We start from the raw sequence: 21847 nt of genomic DNA on the forward strand, positions 1-21847 counted from the left end.
CACACAGGAAGTTGTCTGCTTCCCTGGAATGCTCCTTGGGCCTCCTGCCCCGGAAGAGCAAGCCACAGTGTCCAGAGGCTCAATGAGGTAAGCTGAGTCATTCAAAGAAAACAAAGGCCATTCTGGCTACAGAGGCCAAATTTGTACTCAGGTCCTCCCGACTCCAGGGCTGGTGCTCTGCTCCCTGCGCCACCTAGATGCCCCCGAGTAACTGCTTTTAAAAGTGGTTTTTGATCCCTAAGTGCAGTGCACTTGTCCCATCAATTCAAGTAGTCATCAAATAACTTTGTGCCAGGAATGAAATATTGCCTGTTCCAAAAACCAGATTTTGCATCCTTCCCTTGTCCCCACTGCTTTGTTGTTTAGTTTCATTTTGTTTCTGTATATGAATAGATAGTATCTTTCTTCAAACCCTCACTGGGAAGAAGATTCCCAATAATTGTTGTTATTCAGTTGTTTCAATCATTTCCAACTCTTTGTGACCCCATTTGAGGTTTTTTTTTAGCAAAAATACTGAAATGTTTTGCCATTTCCTACTCTAATAATTGACACAACTATAAAACACAAAGATATACTTTCAGGTTCCCCTCTTCCACATACCTCTCCTAATCAGATTTTTTTCTTCTTCATCTTCACCTGATTCCCATCTCACACAGCTATAAATAGTTAAAAAATAAACTCCCTGCCCCCAAGAGGACCTGTTATTTCAGCCTCTCCACTTACTACACATTAAACTTTTAGTGATCCAGGTCAGTGCCAATAGGCAGTTTCTATGTACCAGTACATAGGAAAGGTTAGAGATGACTTAAACTACAAAGGAAGATTTGGGAAAGCTGCATTTTAAAGCTCAGGAATGTATAGCAAACCTGCTGTGGGACATCTTCCCATTGGGAAAACTTTCACAAGATGTACAATGATTTGCATTTATTCACTAAATAATTTGAAATACATCCACTGTTTGAGAGCCATAGGCATCTTAGGCTAAGGCTAGATCTGAGGAAGCAGCATATAGCATATGTTAAGATTAGGAGCCTGGGGCTATAAAGTTGTGATCCTGGCTCTACCACTAACCAGCCATGTGACTTTGACCCTCTGGGCTTCAGTTTCTGAAGGTTTTGAAGTAGATAATCATAGAATGTCCATGCTCAGAGGAACCTTAGAGATAATCTGGAATTAAAGTAAAGTTCCATTATAGTTAAGATTCCATGACTCTACATGGCAGCGAAATAACTGATCAGTTGAGTCAATTTGGTGGGGAAATCCATCAATAAAAGTGGTTATCATTTTTATTTAAATTAAGTGATTGGTTGACCAACTAAAGCTTTTATTTTAAATATTGTTGCTTTTTTAGACCAAGCTAAATCCCCTAAAATTTCTCTGAAGGTCAGAAAGTTTAGGGTTTTATTTGTTTGGTTTTGGAAAAATACAAATAATATCCTTAGAAGAACTTGTTCCAGAAATGTATTGCTAAATCAGTTGGTTAGAACTCAAGTCAGGTTTTTGGAATTAAGAACAAGAATTGAAAAAAGATATCCTCCATGGTGGGTAGCTTCCTAGGCCAGCATCCCCTATTTTAATCTATAACATGGGTGAACTATAGAGCCTAATCATTACTTCTAACTTCTATCCATCCTATGGGAAAACATCATGCAATTTAATGCATTTATTTGGCATCACAACAAACAGTGCTGGGCACTGTGCTAAGACCTGGAAGAAAGAACGGAAGGAAGGAAGGGAAGAAATAAAGAGGAAGGAGGGAAGAAAGAGAAAGGAAGAAAGAAAGAGGAAGGAGGGAAGAAGGAAGGAATGAAAGGAAAGGAGAGGAAGGGAGAGGAAGTAAGAAAGAACAGGAAGGAAGGAAGGAAAAGAGAAAGAAAGAAAAAGAAAAGGAAACACAGTTCCCTGCCTTCGAGAAGCTTACAGTCTAATCGAGGAAGATGACACACAAAAGAAAACTAAAAAATAGGAATGGAAAGGGGTTGACACCAGGGAGCAGCCAGTTCAGGGGCATCATGTTCCATGGAGTTCAAACCAAATAGAACTGCAGATGGAAAACAGAGCATTAGCTGCAAAGTCCAGATCACTATCCTCTGTAAAGGACAGATTTGGGAGAAGTTTGGTGTGCTACTCTTCAACCCTTCAAGTCAGAAGGGGAGGGATGGCTGAGGGAATTAAAAAGGTGCTGGGCATCCAAAGCTGAATTATGGGTATGATGATGCAATCTCCAAGGATCAGTTTGTCCTGGAAAGGGAATTGTATTCTGTGGAGTTCAAACCAAATGGAGCTGCAGGTGCCCACAGCCACGTAAAAGAATTCCCTCTAAGACTTGAGAACAATGAAGGAGAAAGTTTACAAGTATTGATATAAAGTGGAAAGCAGCTCAGGGATAATCTCATCCAATTTCCCCACTTTCTGAGGCCCAGAGAGGTTAAGTGACTTACCCAAAATTACATAGATAGTAAGGATCAGAGGCAGGATTTAAACCCAGATATTTAGATTGTAAAGCCAGTGTTCTTTAAGTTGCATCATACTTCTGTGGCATGGAAGACTTCAGAGATTAGGGTGGTGGGGTAGATGCGTGTTAGGACTCCAACAGGTAGTGTTTTAGTGTCGGGGGGTGAGAGTGAAGGGTCTCTGGTGGCAGTAGCCACTTGTATTTACAGGTCTGTACCAGCGAGGAGAGGAGGGGAAGTATGATGCTGTGCCCTGAACTTTCATCAGGTTTGATATATGTTGGACTTGGTTAGGGTATTGTAGAACCAAGGACCTTTCCTTATGAGATGCTTTATTCTCATTTCCCTACTATTCATGTCTGATTACTATCCCTGTAAATTCCAAATCTGGCCTCTGAATTCAAAGGCTAATATGAATCCAGAAACACTCCCCATTTGTAATCTACTTAAGAAAAGTGTTTTCTTGATGCTCTTATTTTAAATACCACTTTCACTTTCCGTGCTTCTCATCCTCTCTTTCCACCTCTGTAGAACACTCCCTCATAAGAAATTAATGCAGTCATCCAAAATGAATAAACATATTGGCTATTTCTGAAAATATATGACTCATTCTATACTTATATGTCTATCATCTCTCTATTGAGACATGAGATGCATGTTTCAATGTGATAGATTACTTTGTAAAAGAAAAAATAAACTATCTGATTAAAAGATTCCAAACCCTCTTTACTCCAATCTATACATTTCTACTTGTCCATGTCCACAGGGGATTTAAATATGTGGAACATCTTGGCACAGAAGAAGAGCAAAAATGTTCTGACTTCAAATTGGGACCTTAGCTAAGTTGCTTCTCATCTCTGGACCTCAGTTTCCTCATCTGTAAACGAGGACATTGGACTAAATTGTTTCCAGGTTCCCTCCTCTGATCCTATTTCTATGTAGAAGCATACTTTTAGGGAGATCAGCAGCAAGCACTGAGTCTTACACATCTTCAGGGCTTTAATAAATGATAGTTATTTTTTAATATCTCATAGATTCCAATTAATGGGAAAATTAAGAAATGTGTGTCATTGAAATAAAATGAAAGGAGTCATACATTGTATAACAGATCAAGCATTTTAAGCCAGAATATCTAATTGCTTGGTATAAAGTACTTTGAGCATAAAATCATAGTGGTGTACCTTTTCATCTTCCCTGAAGTTAGGCAAGAAGCTGTAAATTTGCCTTTTAATGAAAAATGAGGTTGGAATATTCTTTTCATTTTCTTTTGGCACAATTGTCAATTTCAGGGTTATACTAAAATCAGGCTTATTGTGAGTTTCAATTGCAATGTCAAAAACACTAAATTATGGAAAGGTTGAATTAAAAAGTTTATTATCTCAGTGAATAAGAAGCATTAGTATAGTAGCAGAGGGACAGCCTTGGAAATGGCAAATTTGGGTTCACCCACCTCTGGCAATATTTTATGACATTAGGCAAATAATTTAATCTCTCAATGCTTCACATAAGTCTTTAAAGATTCTGACTCACAGAAGCATTGCTGATCTGTACTTATACAAAAGTTACATGCATTGATAATATCATAGGTATGGACCAAAAGAAAAAACTTAAAAGAGTAGCTCAGTCTAGAACAGGGCTGTCCAAAATGCGGTCGGCGGGCAACATGTGGCCTGAAGTATGATTTATGCAGCCTGCCTATGAGCATAGACATTTACATAAATTCTTTAGTAAACGAAGCTGAGCTACTGCAGAGATCTCACTAAAATGGCAAATCAAAATATATTGTCTATTGTTTCAATAAAAACATAAAGTTGGACAGCCCTGGTCTAGAACATTGTAACAGTGGTTTATCAAAGTGTGGTCCATGAACCCCTAAGTATCCCTTTCATGTGACCCACAAGGTCAAAATTATTTTTGTAATAATCCTGAGATTTTATTTTTCTATGAAAATATTCCTCTCTTTTCCAACTACATATGAATCCAAGTTTTCTTCATATATTCCGACTAGAACAACATGTTACAACAGACTGAATAAAAAAGCAAATATGAGAATCCACCTGTCTTTATGCTAGACATTAAAGAGATTTGCAAAAATATGTAAAACAATGCTATTCTTCTCACTATTTTTTCTATTTTAGAAAACATTTTTCATTAAAATATGTAATTTATTAAAATATGCTAACATACAATGGGTCTGTTTTTTAAATGGATTGATATTTTTTAAAGTTGTATCAGTTTTAATTTCCAATATGGCAAATATTGATAGTTGTACATAACCAGAAGTTCTTTGTGATCCTCAGGAATTTTTAAGAACATAGGTTTGCACCAGAATCAAATGTGGCTAACTGGTTGTAACTTTTTAGGGGAAAGAAAGAGAACACAGAGGAAAGAACATAGTGTTTAGAGTGAGATTAACTGAGTCTATTCCCAGCTCTGCCTCATACTAATTCTGTAACTTTGGGCTACTTACTGGGTCTCTCTGGTCCTCAGTTTCCTCATCTGCAAAAATGAGGAATTTAGATAATACAGTCATCAAGATTTCTCCTAGCTATAAATCTATGATCTCTTGCTATCAGTCTGCTTACTGTGTGAATGAATGATAAAGAACCTACAAGTAAGTCCCAGTTCAGGCTCTTCCTCATGCAGCCTTCATGAATCAATTTTACCTCCCAAGTCTTTTAGTTATGCACAGTTCTGTTGATTTGGAGGGTGGAAGGCAAAGAAGATCCATACTACAAAGTCACTTTGATATCTCAAAATTAAGGAGTATGACTATAGTTAATTTAAAAGAATATGAAAATACAACATATGTGAAAATCATGGAAATCTTTGCACAGAAAATATAATTAAATGAGCAGCTGTTACCATGTTGATTTTTCCACCTATAATAAGAAACTTTTATCAGAAAATTCTTCCAAGTAATGTTATTAGTAACAATTATATGAAAAAAATGGGTTTATTTTATTATTAGTAACTCTTGAGCTTCACATTTGGAAAAATTGACATAAGTTTTAATTAAATAAATGTTCATTGATTGCCTTTGCTTTTATATCACCAACATTTCTCCCACTGTCTTTTCTTTCTTCTCCAGAGAGCCATCATATATAAAAAAGGATATTTTTAAGAAAAAAAGATAAAGAGGAAGAGGAAAAAATTTAGCAAAACCAATCAATATGTCAAAAAATGTGAAAATATGTGTAATGTTCCACACCCATAGATCTCTCACCTCTTCAAAGGAGTGGGTTGGGGGTATCTTTTCATGTCAGGAAGATTGACTGTTAACAATTTCCCCAAGATTCTGTTAATCTACAAAGAGAGAAAAAAAAGCAAACTTGTCACTTATGTGCCCTTAGATTCTCATGATGCAGTTTTGAGGTTTAACTCTGCTCCTACGCATGGTTATGAAAGAGATGTTGGAAATAAAACAACCATGCGCATCATTAATTCCCAGGTAAGACTAATGATCTTTGCATACAGATGTGTGTTGGATTGTATAGGTACAATCTATGTTTGCTAATGTTTATGTATCTCAGTACTCCATAAGTAAAATGAATTGGGGGTCAGTAAATGAGAAAAGTGAGTCAGAAAAAATAAATGAATTCTACAATATTAGAATGTGAAAGCATTTCAAATAATAACCTTCATTTTCCAGGAAAATGAAGGCTAGAGGAACTAGGTGCCTTGTCTAATGTCACATAGCTAGCTCCTAGTAGTAAGTGTGGGAGTTATGCCTCCTGATTCACCATTCAGAGATCTTTCAGCACACCATGCTGGCAGCCTCTATGAGCTGACTTAGAAGACAGTTTGGTACATAGAAGACCAGAAGAGGAACATTCCAGAAGGAAAGGTAGAAAATATGGGGGCAGGGGTGGGGGAAAGCACTCTATGCTTTCATGGATATGCCTGAGAATGCTGTAGCAGTTGCTGAATTTTATTTGCATAGGCAAACTAGAAAAACAAGAGATAAAAAAAGCATGAAGACAGACGAGGAGGGGGGTGGAAAATGCAGGATGATAAAGAAGCTAAAACAAGTTGGGTCATAGCACTAAGATTGTAAAATTATGAGATTATTGTGGGCATGATACCCAACTTCTCATAAATGTGAAGCAGTGTAGTGTAGCATTTTGAATATCACGGTTCAAATCCTGCTTATGATGCTTAAGCAAATCAAATACTCTCCTTGGTCTTTTTTTAAAATAATGGGGTTAAATTAGATAGTCTCAGAGGTCCATTCTAGCTCTAGAATCCTATGATTTCGATGGAAGTGGGTAAATATAGTATCTTGCACATTCCTTTTATTTGAATGAGAAAAAAATCACTTTGCCTACTGTGTAAAATGAAAAATTTTATACACAGCTGTTTACTGTAGTGATTTCATTATATTACTAAGCCTTTCAGTTATTTGCTATTTTATGAATGTTTATTGAAAAACCACGAAAGTACCTGGCATTTGGGGTAATTTTAAGTTTATATGTACATTTGTAATTTAATCCATACTAAGATGGGTGTATGTTCTGTTTGTAATTCATCTCATGAAATCTGTAGGATGGTACCTTATGATCTATAAATTTTGAATGAGAATAATTTTAAAAATTGAGTATTCTGTGAAATATAAAAATAATCAATTTTTCATGTTTCAAAAAATATTCTTCATCCCACTGATTTATAACAAAGTTATTCTTAGAGTCGCAGCAGGTATTCTATCTTCCAATTTATATTAGAAAAAGTGAGATACAGAATTGTTGAGTGATTTATCTTGCATCAGAGGCACAGGCAAAGATTAACCTTCTGCATAGTTCACTGAGCCCACAGCAAGGGGAGAAGCCAATTTAATACATTTTACCGAAGATACACACACACACACACACATACATAATACATACATACACACATATTTATGTAGTGTGTGTGTGTGTGTGTGTGTGTGTGTGTGTGTGTGTGTGTGTGTGATTGGGAGGGTTTAGTCCTTGGTAAGATGGCATGGACTTCCATGCTCTAAGAGTTAGACCAAGTGGGTGTTTGTCAGGCAGTGGAGACTTTGTGACATCACTCTAGAACAGCCTCCATGACCTAGTCAAGTGAGGCTCCCACATAGCCAATCCAAGTAATTCCAGCCAAAGTGCTGCCAAATGGAATAATGCAAAATTTAAAGTCAGAAGACTTTCTGATTCTAGCCACTGGTGTCAACTTCAGGAATATCACTGAACCTCTCTGTGCTTGTTTTCTAATCTGTAAAATGAAGAAGTTGGACAATATGACTGATCTCTAAGGCTTCTTCCATCTTGGAATATCTGAATTTATGGGGAATCCTGTTTTCTGAGAAGGTACAGTGGGGTGGACCTCATATAGGACTGGCAAATGTCAGTAAAGAAATGGCAGAGAAGATTGGAGTATGGAAATTCAACTTCTTAATCAAAATAGAATTGGTTCATTAGAAAGTACCTGCAAGGAAGAAAAATCAAGATGGTTCATAAGATTTTTATTTATGTGGATTAAACCTCATAAGGTATTCATCCATTTTCATTTGAAGAAATGAAAATCCAATATGTTGCTTCTGCAGGGGTAGTTTTATTGTATTTTATATTTCTAGATTCTGACCAACCCAAACCATCGCTTCATTGACAGTTCATTATATAAAGATGTCATTTTAGTGGCTTGGGACCCTGCTCCTTACTCGGCGAATCTTCACATGGTAAGACTAGCCTATTTTTTCCCATGGCCTAGTCAGCAGTCTGACAATGTTGAATCAAATTTCTTTTCATTCACTGAGACGAGCATACCCTCTGGCTAATTAATAGTGGGAAACACGAACCTTTTTAGCTTGAGGAGCAGAATTGTACTGATCATGTAACTACACTGATACAATATACGTAATAATTATTAGCTTATTAGTAAAATGTTCATCTTCTCCTTTTACCTCTTCCCCTCAACTGTAAAATGCCAGGATGTTCTTCTGAAAAGTCCTAAATATCCTGGGACTTGAGTTAATTTAAATAAGATTTTCTCATTTTTAAGGGTTTACATTCTACTGACCTACATTTTCCAGACCCATTTAAAGGACCTATTAATAATGGAAATAATCCCCAAGGGGTTGCAAATTCTTCCATCACTCAAATCTCATTATTATCTTTACATACCATTCATAATTGTCTGTAATATACCTCATTTGGGCCCTACCCCAGACATTTTTATGTTATTTCATAGAGTGATAAAAAGATCTGGTTTTGGACTTAGGAGATCTGTCATGTTGTAACTCTGCAACCTAGTGGTTGACTCTGGGCAACTCATTAAAACTCCCGAGCCACAGTTTTCTTAGTTTTTAAATAGGCAGAGTGCTTATACTACCTGTCTCATTGAACTATCAAATGATTGGTATTAAGTAAACTTTAAACTGAAAAACATTGTATTTTTGAGAACTCTCATTAATGATTTCTACTATCTCAGTCTCAGAATCTCAGACTTATAGGATCAAAATAATCAAGCAATAAATAAGCATTTATTAACTGCTTAAGGCATTGGGCTGAGCACTAGGGATGCTAAAATGAAAGTGAGACAGTCCCTGTACTCAAGGAAACTACATTCTAATGGATATAGCAGTAAATAAGGTAATAACTATAAAGCCCAACTCTATGATATATGAGCTATATAGTGGTTCTCTGTACCATATAAATTATATTATTGCAAATATAAATAATAACAGCAGTAGTGATATATGTTAGCTACGAAAATACAAGTGTGATATCAAGGTAGATGATACCATGACTATATGAGGCCAGAGGATAAGAGGAGCTATTATTCCCCAACAGGGATGTATGTTTTTAAATTTTTTTAATAAGTTTATTTATTTTTAGTTTTCAACATTCACTTCTATAAGTTTTAAATTTTCTCCCCCTCCCTTCCTCTCCTTCTCCAAGACAGCATGCATCCAATATAGGCTGTATATATACATTCCTATTAAACATATTTTCATATTAGTCATGTTGTATAGAAGAATTAGAACAAATGGGAGTAACCATGAGAAAGAAGAATATAAAACAAAACAAAAAAAGAAAATAGTCTGCTTCAATCTGCATCAGCCTCCATATTTCTTTTTCTGCATGTGGATGGCATTTTCCATGATGAGTCTTTTGGAACTGTTTTTAGGTCTTTGCTGAGAAGAGCTAAGTCTATCAAAGTCAGTCATTGCACACTGTGACTGTTACTATGTACAATGCTCTCCTGGTTCTGCTCACTTCACTCAGCACCAGTTCATATAAGTCTTTCCAGGTTTTTCTGAAGTCCTCCTGTTCATCATTTCTTATAGCACAATTACATTCATATATCACAACTTGTTCAGTCATTCCCCAGTTGATGGGCATCTCCTCAATTTTCAGTTCTATCCAAAAAGAGCTGCTATAAATATTTTTGTACATGTGGGTCCTTTTCAGGGATATATCTTTTTTCTAGACTATCTCAACTTTTTTGATTTTCATGAACAAAGGGTTTAACCCTCCTATCATGATACTGTCCCTTCCTCTGTTCTGTGGAGATTATAAATAGCACCTAATGCCAAAGGAGCCTGACACTCCAGAATACTCAAATCTAATTGGTGCTACTATCCCAGAGACGATTTGGGGAAATTGGAAGCTACATAGTCCATATACTCCTTTGTTCAACTTATGAAGCAAAGAATAAGAGAGGGTGGAAAAATGAGTTTGGTCATACTTCTTCCACCTTCTTCCTGCCCTTCACCTGATATTTCATGGATGTTCCCTCCCTGGAGAGCTGAGCAGGCTACATAAGGCTATATTAGGGGCCATTTTATTTTACTCTTCAATCTGACTAAAAAAAAATTTCCCTGGGAGTGTATACTAGATGTTCACTGCACTTTTGTTTATGAGACTGCATTGCTGTTTTTTCTATATAGGGTATTGAACCTGCTGGCATTGATATCCTTGATTTTTTCCCCACAGTGGTATAAGAAGCCAGATTACAATCTGTTCACTCCTTATATTCAGCATCGTAGGAAGAACCCAAATCAACCCTTTTATATTCTTCATCCTAAATTTATTTGGCAACTCTGGGACATAATCCAAGAGAACACTAAAGAGAAGATTCAACCAAATCCCCCATCTTCTGGTTTCATAGGTAGGTGCATGTATAATAGGAGTGAATGGAAAAAAGGAAAGAGTTGGGCTGAAAGTTTTACTTGAAAGTGTTAGTAATTTTATGGAAGAATGACAAAAGCCAAATATATACTGTAGAGGTTTAGATATTGTTCATTAAATTCGTTTGTCTGTCATGGTTTTTGTATTATTTCTTGTTGTTCCTAGTGTTATATTAATCTCTACATAAAATGAATAGTCAGCAAGATGAACCTATGTTGATGTGGTTCTAGAAGACACAAGTGCCCAGGACTAAGAAGTGCTTTCTTAGAATTATAGATCTAGAGCTGATGGGGACTGTGGAGGTCCATCAATTTACAGATAAGAAAACAAATGCCCAGAGAGGTGAAGTGACAGAGTCAGGACTTTTGCCCCTATGCCATTCAACGTTTTTTTTTTAGCGGTGACTAGGATAAAAATATGCGTTCACATTTGTAGATGGTATGAACCTGGGAAGGGTGGCTAAGACTTTGAATGACCCAGTCAGAAGCCAAAAAATATCAACCAGCTAGGACAGTGAATCAGATCTAACATGATGAAACTTAATAGCAATTTTAAAAAGTCCTACACTTGGGCTAAAGAACAACTGTACAACTTGAGGATGGGAGTAGGGAGAGATTTGGCTAAAAAGTTTGTTAGGAAGATATCCAGAGATGATAGTGAATCACAATTATGAATCAATGGTATGATGTCAAGGGAAAAATGTTATTTTAAGTTTCATTGAAATTTATAATATCCATCACTAAGGAGCTATAATGTACTTGTCCTTTGATAGACCACATCTAGAGTACTGTGCTCTGTTCTAGTGATCAAAATTTAGGAAGGACATTGGACAGCACTGGAGAGCATTCAGTAGAGAAGTGATTCTCAACCTGGGGGCTATGGACTGGTATTTTAAAATTTTATTACTATGTTTCAGTATAATTGCTTTCCTTTGTAATACTATGTATTTTATTTTATCTGTTTAAAAACATTTTGAGAAATCTGTAGGTTTTGCCATACTACCAAAAGTTTCCATGATACAGAAATATGGTTAATAATCTTTATAGTAGAGCGTAAACAGGATATGAGGACAGGTTGAGGAATCTTGGGGTTCCTGAACAAGAGAAGACACTGGAACATAATCAGTACTCTTAAATATTTGAAAGATTGCCAAGTGAAAGAAGGATTAGATTTATTCTTCTTTGCCCCTTCAGGACAGAACTGGAAACATTATGTGGTACATGCACTGAGGAATATTTATATAGGATAATAGATATAGTTCTGGACAGGACCTCAGAAAAAATCCAATCTAATCCTTTCATTTAGGCTGGATGTAAGAAGGAAATGAGCAATTAAAAGCTACTTAGCACTAGAATGGAAGGTCTTAGAAGGGAGTGAATTACTCCTTAATGGAGGAAAAGACCTTGTCAGGTATGTTGTAGGGATAATACTTTTTCATATGAAGGCTGGACTAGATGGCTGCTAGGGTACAATCTATTTCAGTTCAATCAAATGCCATTCAATAAACATTTATTCAAAACTAATTTATGTGCAAGACATTGGCATACAAAGACAAAAAGGAATCCGTCCTACCCCTTAGGGTGTTTACATACTACTGAGGCGACCCAGCAGGTACACAAAAAGTAACTAAAGCTGAAAAGATCAGGAAAAGTTTTGGGTAAAGAGCCAAGGAGAAGGGAGAGAGATTTAGAGAAATTATTTTGGTATGCCTTGTATTAACAGTGTAATCTTTGATGTGCAACTCAGGAAACAGTTAAGATATAAGTCTGCTTAATATTGTTCTAAACATCACTATTCCCCTTAGGAATGGAAATCTTTGACACTTGTTGTTTTTCAATTACTCATGTGAAATCCCAAGTTCTTCATCTGTTGTTCATTTGGAGAGAAAAAATCCTATTCATTTAAGAGAGAACACATAATGCAGTTTGCCAGGAAAGAATATACAGAATGGGATAATGCATAAGTAACATTATAGGATGTGACAGAAGTTTAATAAAGCCTTCTTTAGAAGATGGCCTTTTTATGAATTCATGTGGCTAATACTGAATTAGAACAAAATACTTTAAAATGAAAAGGGAGATTGTCAGATGTCCTTGTAATGTACCCATATACTCAATAGCTCTAGATGTAGAAAAGGCTTTCTCAGTAAGTGAAGGTTGGAAGAAAATGTTCTGTAATTTCAAAAGTACCACTGCCATTGCTGTCTTCAGTCCATTAACTCTGGAACCACCTAAAGCATATAGAACAGTGCATTAAACACTTGGAGATACATATTAAAAATTAAATAAGGTATTTTCCTTCTGAAGTATTTTATAAAATAGTAGGTTTATCTTTCAGAAAAGAAATGAAAAGACAAAGTGTCTCAATTCTCTGCTATTTCCTGGTCTCCATTACTAGCAAGATCATGGTGAAAGTTCATAGAATTTTTAAAACCATAAGATTTAGACATGGAATGTACTCTGAACAACAGCGAGTCCAACCTTGTTTTTATGGAATGTACCTATTATTAATTGTATTTAAATGTGCCATTGAATTATGACATAAATAATTCAAGTAAATTGTATTTAATAAAACTCTACCTTGACCTTCTACACCTTTTGGATCCTTATAGTGTCCAGCATAGACCTAGACATACAGAAAGAACTTTTAAAACCACTTTTGGTCTTGGCTATTGCTCCTGTTTTGGCTAAATATGAATGCATCTCATTCGATCTGCTACTTATCCTGGGGAGGAAGGGGTATAGAACCTGTGTTTGAGGAAATTATTTCAAATCAACTCTGCTGCTGTTATAGCTTGTCAGTTCGTCTCCTGTCCTTATGTTCTCTTAAAATAATCAGCCTTAATTAGATACTTAGTATATTTTGAGAGAGAAAAATAAAACTGTACTCCACTTAGACACTGACAGAAAGTTCATAAAATCATAAGTTTAGAGTTGTAAGATACCTTAGAAGTCATTTAATGCAACCTGCTGATTTTACAGATGAGAAAACAGGCCCAAGAAGTGACTTTCCTAAGTTCACACAGGGAACAAGTTTATTTCTTGACATATTTTGAAAAGGTATTTAAATTTCACTTAGCTTTAGAAATTATGATCAAGTAGATGGTCCAGACAGCATAGAACATCATCTCTTCCCATATCCCCTTACCATTTTCTCTTGATACTGTTTTTAAATTACTGATAGATTTTGTTTTTATATCCCCTTAATTCCTTTTTAAAATTTTATTTTTTACAATAACTTTTTTAATATCCTGTTATCTGAATTTGACAAGTACCAACAAACGTGAATATTTCCTTATACAAAGAGAAACATAGACAATTTTAAGTGAAACCACGAATCTCCACTAGGTATAACCTGTTTTATTGTTAAAATACATAATAAATTCAACACATTAAGTTTCAGCTCTATTCTGCTTTTCCATGTCTTCCTCTGAACCCTCCTACCTTTTCTTCTGTTCATTCTTTAGATGATCATTGACATTTTTTTCTTCTTATCTTTCATTTTAATATTGCTGTCACTAGTCCTCAGTTCCTACCCCCATTCTCTGTTTTCTGATTTTTTTAAAGCCTCCCTTGTTAAAAATGAACATAGTAAAGCAAAGCAAATCCACACATTGGCCATACCCTGCCATGTATGTCTCATTCTATACTTCCAGTCCATCATCTTTCCCAAGAGGTGAAAGTAAGTCTGCTTCACTATTGGTCCTCTGAAGTTATTTTTGGTCATTGCATTGAGCAAAATTCTTAAGTCTTTCAAAATTGTTTTTCATTACACTGTTGTAATTATTACTTAAATTGTTCTCTTGGTTCTGCACAGTCCCCTCCGCATCAGTTCATACAAGTCTTGACAAATGTTTCTGAAACCATTCTTTTCATTATTTCTTATTGAGCAAAATAATATTCCATTACATTCATAGTCTGTAATTTGTTCAGCTGTTTCTTTATTGATAGGGACCACCCATTTTCAAGTTTTTGTTATAATAAAATGCTATATGAATTTTTATATTTCAGGTCCTTTCCCTTTTTCTTTCATCTCTTTAGGGCACGTGTCTAGGGTAATATTCCTGAGTGAAAGGTCTAGTGACCTTTTTGGGTATAATTCCAAATTGCTTCCCAGAAATTTTGGTCAAGTTGCAGTTCCACATTCCTGTTTTCTCTCAGCCTAGGTTTTTTTTTTCCTCTAAGCTCTGCCAAACTAATCAGAATGAAGTAGGAACTCAGAGCTATTTTAATTTTCATATTTCTCATTATTTGTGATTTAGATAATTTATTCATATGATAATTAATAGCTTGTTCTTTCTATTTGAAAACCGCCTGTTTTTATCTTTTGACCATAAATATATTAGAGAATGACTAATCATCATTTCCAAATGCATTTCCCTCCTCTCCCAGAGAGCCAACAATTGTAACAAAGAACAAAAAAAGAGATGGGGTGGGGAAAACAGTTCAGCAAAACTCACCCGCATACCCATAGTCATCCACTTCTACAAGGAAGGACGGGAGGTACATTTTCTCCTTTCTTCTTTGGCGTCATTCTCTTGATCTTCAGGAGTGAAGAGAATGAAACTCTAAAGTGATTTCATTAACCCCTCTTTTGGTTAAAAATGAATACATCACGTTATAACCAACCTATGCTTAAGTAGTCATACCACCAAGAAGCTGTGCCCTTCTGTGACCTTATTCATGCTTTTCCTTTCCTTGTACTCTCTTAAAATAAGGGCCAACTTTTTGAAATGAAAACTTCCCTTTTCTACAACAGTCAAGTCCATTGCTTTCCAAATCAATGTTGAATTAGCTTTCTTTTTTCCTGAGAAATTATTTGTTAAAGTTATAATTCATTCATTTTGAATATCCTTTTCAACTTTTATTTCAGTCTCTATTACCCCTTTGCTCCTCCTCAAAAATATGCCTAAAAATAGATGGAACTCATTGTTCAATTTATCTGATGTCCTTCTCTGGAAAATAACCTATCTTTACCCACATCTCAATTTATTTGACATCAAAAATGAAAATAAATCAATATGTGCCTTTCTTCTGTTACAAAAAAGAATCCTGCAAATGCCCCTTCTGTGTTGTGAGGTCATGCTGAAAAAGATATTGACTTTTTGTCATTCAGCCTCATCATTTTCGACACAGCCTTAGTGCCAAAGTCAGTTACTGCACAAAAGACTCAACTGAAAGGACCTTTAGACAGATTAGTGTGCTTCAGAGGCTTCAACCTCTAAAGTTATTGTTCTAGCTAGTGGCTGAGGAAGATTTTTATCCTTAGAAATGAGGGCAATGCTAATTTTCTTTGCGCTTTGCTTCTCATAATTAATACAAGGTTCAGGCTTATAGTAAGTCAGTGTGAGGAAACTTCTTCCTAATTGTATGTGCATGCCTGTATGAGATAACTTATGAAATGTGAGTCTATTTATCTTTTCTAATACAGTACAAGGAGAAGAACACTTCAGCCTTCCACACATCTTTGGCTCAAATTAGGTTTTTGTTCATTCATCTGTGTCTCCATTATATAGGCAGTTTTTGACTTACAAAATATGTTCTCTTCTGAAAGTTGTTTCATATATCAGTTATTTGGAATTTGGAAAACAATTCCCCATCAAAGCAATAATATAAGTTATGATTAGATTAATAAGTCCATAAAAATTAATCTATTATATGATAATAATTACAGTAATTATCTGAGTTCTTCTGGGATTTTGGGCCATGGAATCACAAGGTAGAGGAGGGAAGTGGCTTCTAGAATAGAAAATGTCTTTCGAGCATCCTGGGGAAAAGTGCAGTTCCCCATAACATGTATTTAGCACTCTCAAGTCTCCCTTTGTATATCCTGTCTCCCAAATTCTAGCAGTCCCTTCTCAACTGACCCCACTTTCAGTTGTCCCTGATGCCCATCTTCGTGTTATCTTAAGCATCTCTAATTCAATCCTCTTTTCCTTTCATTTTGTCTCTTTCAAATGTTATCCATAGACCATTCCTTTACATACGGATTGCATTACTTCACTAAAATATAAGCTTCTTGAAGGAAGGGATGAATTCATTTTTTGTCTCTCTATTCATAAGGCCTTGTGCATTATAATAAATGTTTGTTGAGTTGAATTGAAATTCAGTTAATCTTAGCCAAAAATCAGAAGAAAAGCAAAAGAATCATTAAACTAAGGATCGTTTGAGTAATTGATAGCCTTACTTAATTACTACTATAGAAATATTTATATTTTAAAAGAGTAGAATTTCAGGCTTTGTAGCATAGTGAAATGGGGGGAAAAGGAATTATGGGCTAAGTGGAGGGCCACCCTCTACTCCTCACCCCCACAAAAATATACAGATAATTCACACAGTACGCAGTTACTAAATGCCTGTTGATTCCTTTTCACAGTTTAGCATCATAGAATATTCGATTCAAAAGGGTTCTTAAAGTTACCTAACCTAACCTCACATCCAATATAGGCATCACTTCAGTAAACATACTTGACAGGTAGTCCTCCAGCTTCTTCCGTATCTCCACTTCTCAACACAGTGCTTGTCCAAAAGCTTCACTTTTTTTAGAACTTCTTGTTCTACTCCTATCTTAGCCTCACTAACCACCTTTATGTGAAAGGTCACGTCCATATTTTGCAGGTTTCCTTATCTCGTGGGAAAGAGTTAGGGTCTGTGGCAGAGTGGGGCACAAATATGGGTGAGCCAGTGCCAAGTGTAATAGTTACTCATGAATTGGGAACCATTTTCATACACAGATATATATATATATATATATATATATATATATATATATATATATATATATATACACACACACACACACACACACACACACACACACACACATATATATTATATATATGCATATATACATATATATTAGAATTGTTCATCTTAGATGATAATCAAAGGAAAAGTCAGTAAAATTTTAATTTCTTTTGTATAATGCCAAGCATAATACTACATGGACAAAAGTACTTTTCTTCAAAAGGGTGAGCAAATGCTTTCAGTATTTTTTTTCCTCTATAGTAGCTTTTTTCACTGGAGACTATTTTGTCCCACTGGAATCAGACCAGGAAAGAAATAGTTTGTCTATATGATTTGCATGGGGCCATTTGAAAAAGAAATGACTTATTATTTAAACTTATTGCATAAGAGTTGTTCCTTTGCTTTATGTACTCTACTAGGCCTCTTTTTGAAATGACTGGTTTTATTGATGATGAGATCTTTTCCCTTGTCATCCTTACTTGGGCCTCTTGTCCTTTGACTTTTTGGTGGCATAAGGTAATTTGTTTTGTGTCTTTGGTTGAGGATAGAAAATAATTTATTTTAAAGCCCTTTTTTTCTGATTTGATTTTGATACGCAAGCATTTCTTAAGGAGACTAAATTGACCTGTGGCCAAAAATACAGTTGATTCAGTTTATCCCTAATCACACTCCTTTAGCAAGTGATATAAATCAAACCAGTCTCACTAACTTACATATTAAGGATCTAGGATCATTCGACTTGCTCTCTCCCCCATTATATCCAATATTGGCTCTCTCCTATTAGTCAGTAAATCATTTCCCACTGATTAATCATTTACCATGTATTATGCATTATGCTGAGTGTTAGGAACATAAAGAAAAAGCTAAAACAGTTCTGGTTCTCAAAGAGCTTATGTTTTAATGGGGGAGACAACATGTATGTACATAGGCATATACAAAATATAAACCAAGTTGATAGAAGCTATCTTTAATGTGGAAAGCACTACCAGCTAGGGGAAAGGCCTCCTACAGAAGGTAGAGTTTGAAGTGAATTTTGAAGGAAGGCATGGATTCTATGAGGTAGCAATGAGGAGCAAGAATATTCTGGGCATGAAGGATAGTTATTACAAAGGCATGGAAGTTCCTCTGAAAATATCTACAAGAGTTCTTAGGTAGGTTGAATTTAAAATGGTTTCATATAATAGTTCTAGAATTGAGATTCTGTGATTCCTGTATGAAAGTACCACATTCTCTATGAAACCTGCTCTGAGCTTCCCAATTGTTAGTGCTCAGTCTGTCCTCAAATTACATTATTTATTAATTATGTTATTCATCTGTTTATACATATGTGTGTGTATATATATATATATATGTATACATATGTGTGTGTATGTGGATAGATAAGTAGGTAAATAGTATTTGCTGATGAGAATGTAAGGCCCTTGTGGGCAAGAACTGATATATATTCATTTTGTTTTGCCTGTGGTTTATTGTTGAATATTGAACCTTAGTGATATTTAATACAGTCAGAAGAAAACATACTTAAAAATGCAAGCCATATGATTTTATCTTTCCACTTTATTCCACATTATGGATTTTAATATTCCTGTATATCACTTGAAACTCTACACATTAAAACACATTATAAGTCACTTAACATTTATATTTGAGTTTTACAAAATACATCATAATTAGGATGACTTGGTTAAAAGCATTTTGTGCTTCGAGATAAGCGATGGATCCTATATATGAGTTGTAATCAAAGAATACAATACTAAATTAACCTGAAGCTTTCTTTCAAAGGCCCTTGCTGTATTAATATATGATTCTATTATATATTGGTAGGCTTTTAAAAAACTTATTCTATTAACATTAGTTTTGGATAAACCAAGTTAAAGTTGTGTAATCAGTCAACTTTTAATTATATATACCATGGGGAAAAGACATCAACTTTTCTTATTACTTTACCCTGAAAGAAATTCTAAAATACAGCCCACCTCCTCTCCATTCTGTGTTTTTCAATGCTATGTAAAATAGATTAGAGGAAATAGTTCTTCCAAGATATGATGGGATCATAGAATTTATAGCTGAAAGCAACCATAGAGGTCACTTAGTGCAACCTTCACTTTTTTACAGACAAGGAAACCAAAGTCCAGAGAGGTTAATTACTTGTTCAAGGTCAAACAGGTAGTAAGTGGCAGAACCAGGATATAAGCCCAGGTCTTCCTCACTAAATCTACAGCTCTTTCAATACATGACATTTATTAGGATTGAATTTTCTTTGAGCTTATTTTATTATTGGGGTAATTGTAGCACTATAGATAATTATAGCGGACATCTCATCAATTCACTCATCTCATAATGAAGAATCTTAGACCCAGAGATGTTCAGAAATTTTCCCAAGGTCATGCAAGTGGCATAGTAAGTTGCAGAATAAGGATTTGAACCCAAATCTTCTGTCTCTAATGCCAGAAATCTTTCTACCACCCTATTCTTCCTCATGCTGTATCCAATTTATTCACAGAAATATTTTGTGTTTTTTTTAGATACTCTCTCTTCATTTCTAACTTGTCCTACATGGGGCACAGGTTTATTTTCTTCTGAAAATTTTATTAGATTGTGAGCTCTTTGATGGAAGGGACTATTTTTTAGCCTTTCTTTGTATCTCCCCACACTTCTCACAGTGCCTGGCAAATGGTAGTAGACTTGATTTGAGAGCATTTATGGATATTTGTATTATGTTTGAATTTATGTCTATAACATACATATGACCAAAATATATTAATCACAGCATAGCATATCACATATATTCAACATCTCTTTCATAATAGCTTCAGATAACTCTTTAAATAATGTACTGGCAGAAAGTGAGATAACTTTTACAACAGGAACAGACCTTTAAAATCACAGTTAAACCTACTGGTTAAATGGTTAAGGTATTACAGTCTGTGGAAGTAACATGGTTCTATACAGTCCCAGTGAAATGGAGAACTGCTTTTCCTACAGTAAAACCTCCAATCCAAACTCCACTAATTCAGAATTCAGAATCATTTTAACATGGATTAAAAGATTACTCCTGCCCCATTTCCTTAGGTGTTGAGGGAGGCTACTCCAAATAATTTAAATTTATAAGCAAGATGGAAAAGAAATTCTTTAGACCCTTCTAGAATAAATTATTTTCACACATTTTAGAAGTACTCATTTTCATGTATTGAATTAATATCTAATTAGCACCAGTCCTCTCTGAACATTTTAAGCAGATCCCAAAGGAGCTCTCTTTGGCTTCCTTAAAGCTATTCTGTAACTCAGTTATTATTACCCACCTATTAGTCTGAATTAGATTTAGTGGTATTTGGACAGTTCAGGTCAAACAGTTTGTTGTAAATGTCTTAACAACTGATCTGAAAATGTTTGTATCAGCCTGAATTATCCAGATAATTCCCTCAGTTTTCCACTTAGCTTTTTACAAGTAGACATAACCTTCTAGAAATATATTTTAGTGTATGACTTTCTTGTACTATATGCAACATTATGGTACATTTATTTATTGTGCATGCATGTATGCATATATGCATATGCATGAATCTATCTGTATAAATATACTTACATATTTACTTCTACATAAACACATATATATTCATTTGCATCTTGTACTATATATGAACATATGTACACATACAGCAGGCAATCTAAGCATAGTTTAGTCCATTGAAATTGTGTGTGTGTGTGTGTGTGTGTCTATTTGTGAATTTTAAGTGATCAAGAAAAAGTGTAAGTAATAAGACAAAGAAAATATTTTTAATGTCAGAAAGGAGCAAGGATATTTCAGTCTTACCTTTTGAATTATCTTTCAGTGTTTTATAATCTTTTATAAAAGCATCTTTTATACTCATTCTAAAACATTTTACTATAACTAGTCTAGATGCTTTAAAAAAAAATTAGTCTGCTAAGAACAGGCATAATGCACTATTCACAAGATACATTTTGGCAAATGAAATCCTCTTGAGTCATTAAAATTGCCCAGAAGAAATTAACACATTTCTTTCTTTCAGTAGAACCTCTAGTATGGATTCATTCATACAAATTGGCTGCATTAGAAACTTAACCTTAATTTAATTCTGTTTAAAGGTTTTCAACAGCTTGCCAAATCCCCAAAGCATGACTCTACCCAATTTGATTGATTTGAAACCATACCCAGAAACTTCTAAATTGTTATATCTGCCAAAAGCCCTGTTCAGCATTTAAAGTGCTTAGGCTTTTATCAGTGTTGAAAACTTCTAGAAACTAAACTTGATTACTTGGTAAACAAAACATTTTTATAGAAGTTCCTTAAAGACTATTTTTCTCTTTAATCTAATAGCACAGTACAAAATGGCATCCATTTTCTAAATCATGTAGAAGTTACTGGGGAGGAGAGAGGAAAACATCATTTGTATATTCAGATTTTTTGATCATGAATAGATGTTGAACTGCTGTACATATCAAGAGCCTTCTGCTGGACGGAGATAAGAAAAATTATTTC

At 35.0% G+C, this 21847-nt stretch overlaps 1 protein-coding gene across 1 annotated transcript in view; it reads left to right on the forward strand.

Annotated features, from left to right (window-relative positions):
• The window catches only part of ST6GAL2 (ST6 beta-galactoside alpha-2,6-sialyltransferase 2), a 35173-nt gene that overhangs the window by 8086 nt on the left and 5240 nt on the right, over window positions 1–21847 (forward strand). Inside the window, exons 2-4 of the mRNA XM_036756865.1 lie at window positions 5807–5904; window positions 8044–8145; window positions 10406–10580. Coding sequence (XP_036612760.1) covers window positions 5807–5904; window positions 8044–8145; window positions 10406–10580 — 375 coding nt within the window. The remainder of the gene's footprint in view (window positions 1–5806; window positions 5905–8043; window positions 8146–10405; window positions 10581–21847) is intronic.

The sequence above is a fragment of the Trichosurus vulpecula genome, chromosome 4 (assembly GCF_011100635.1).
Source record: "Trichosurus vulpecula isolate mTriVul1 chromosome 4, mTriVul1.pri, whole genome shotgun sequence".
Lineage (NCBI taxonomy): Eukaryota > Metazoa > Chordata > Mammalia > Diprotodontia > Phalangeridae > Trichosurus > Trichosurus vulpecula.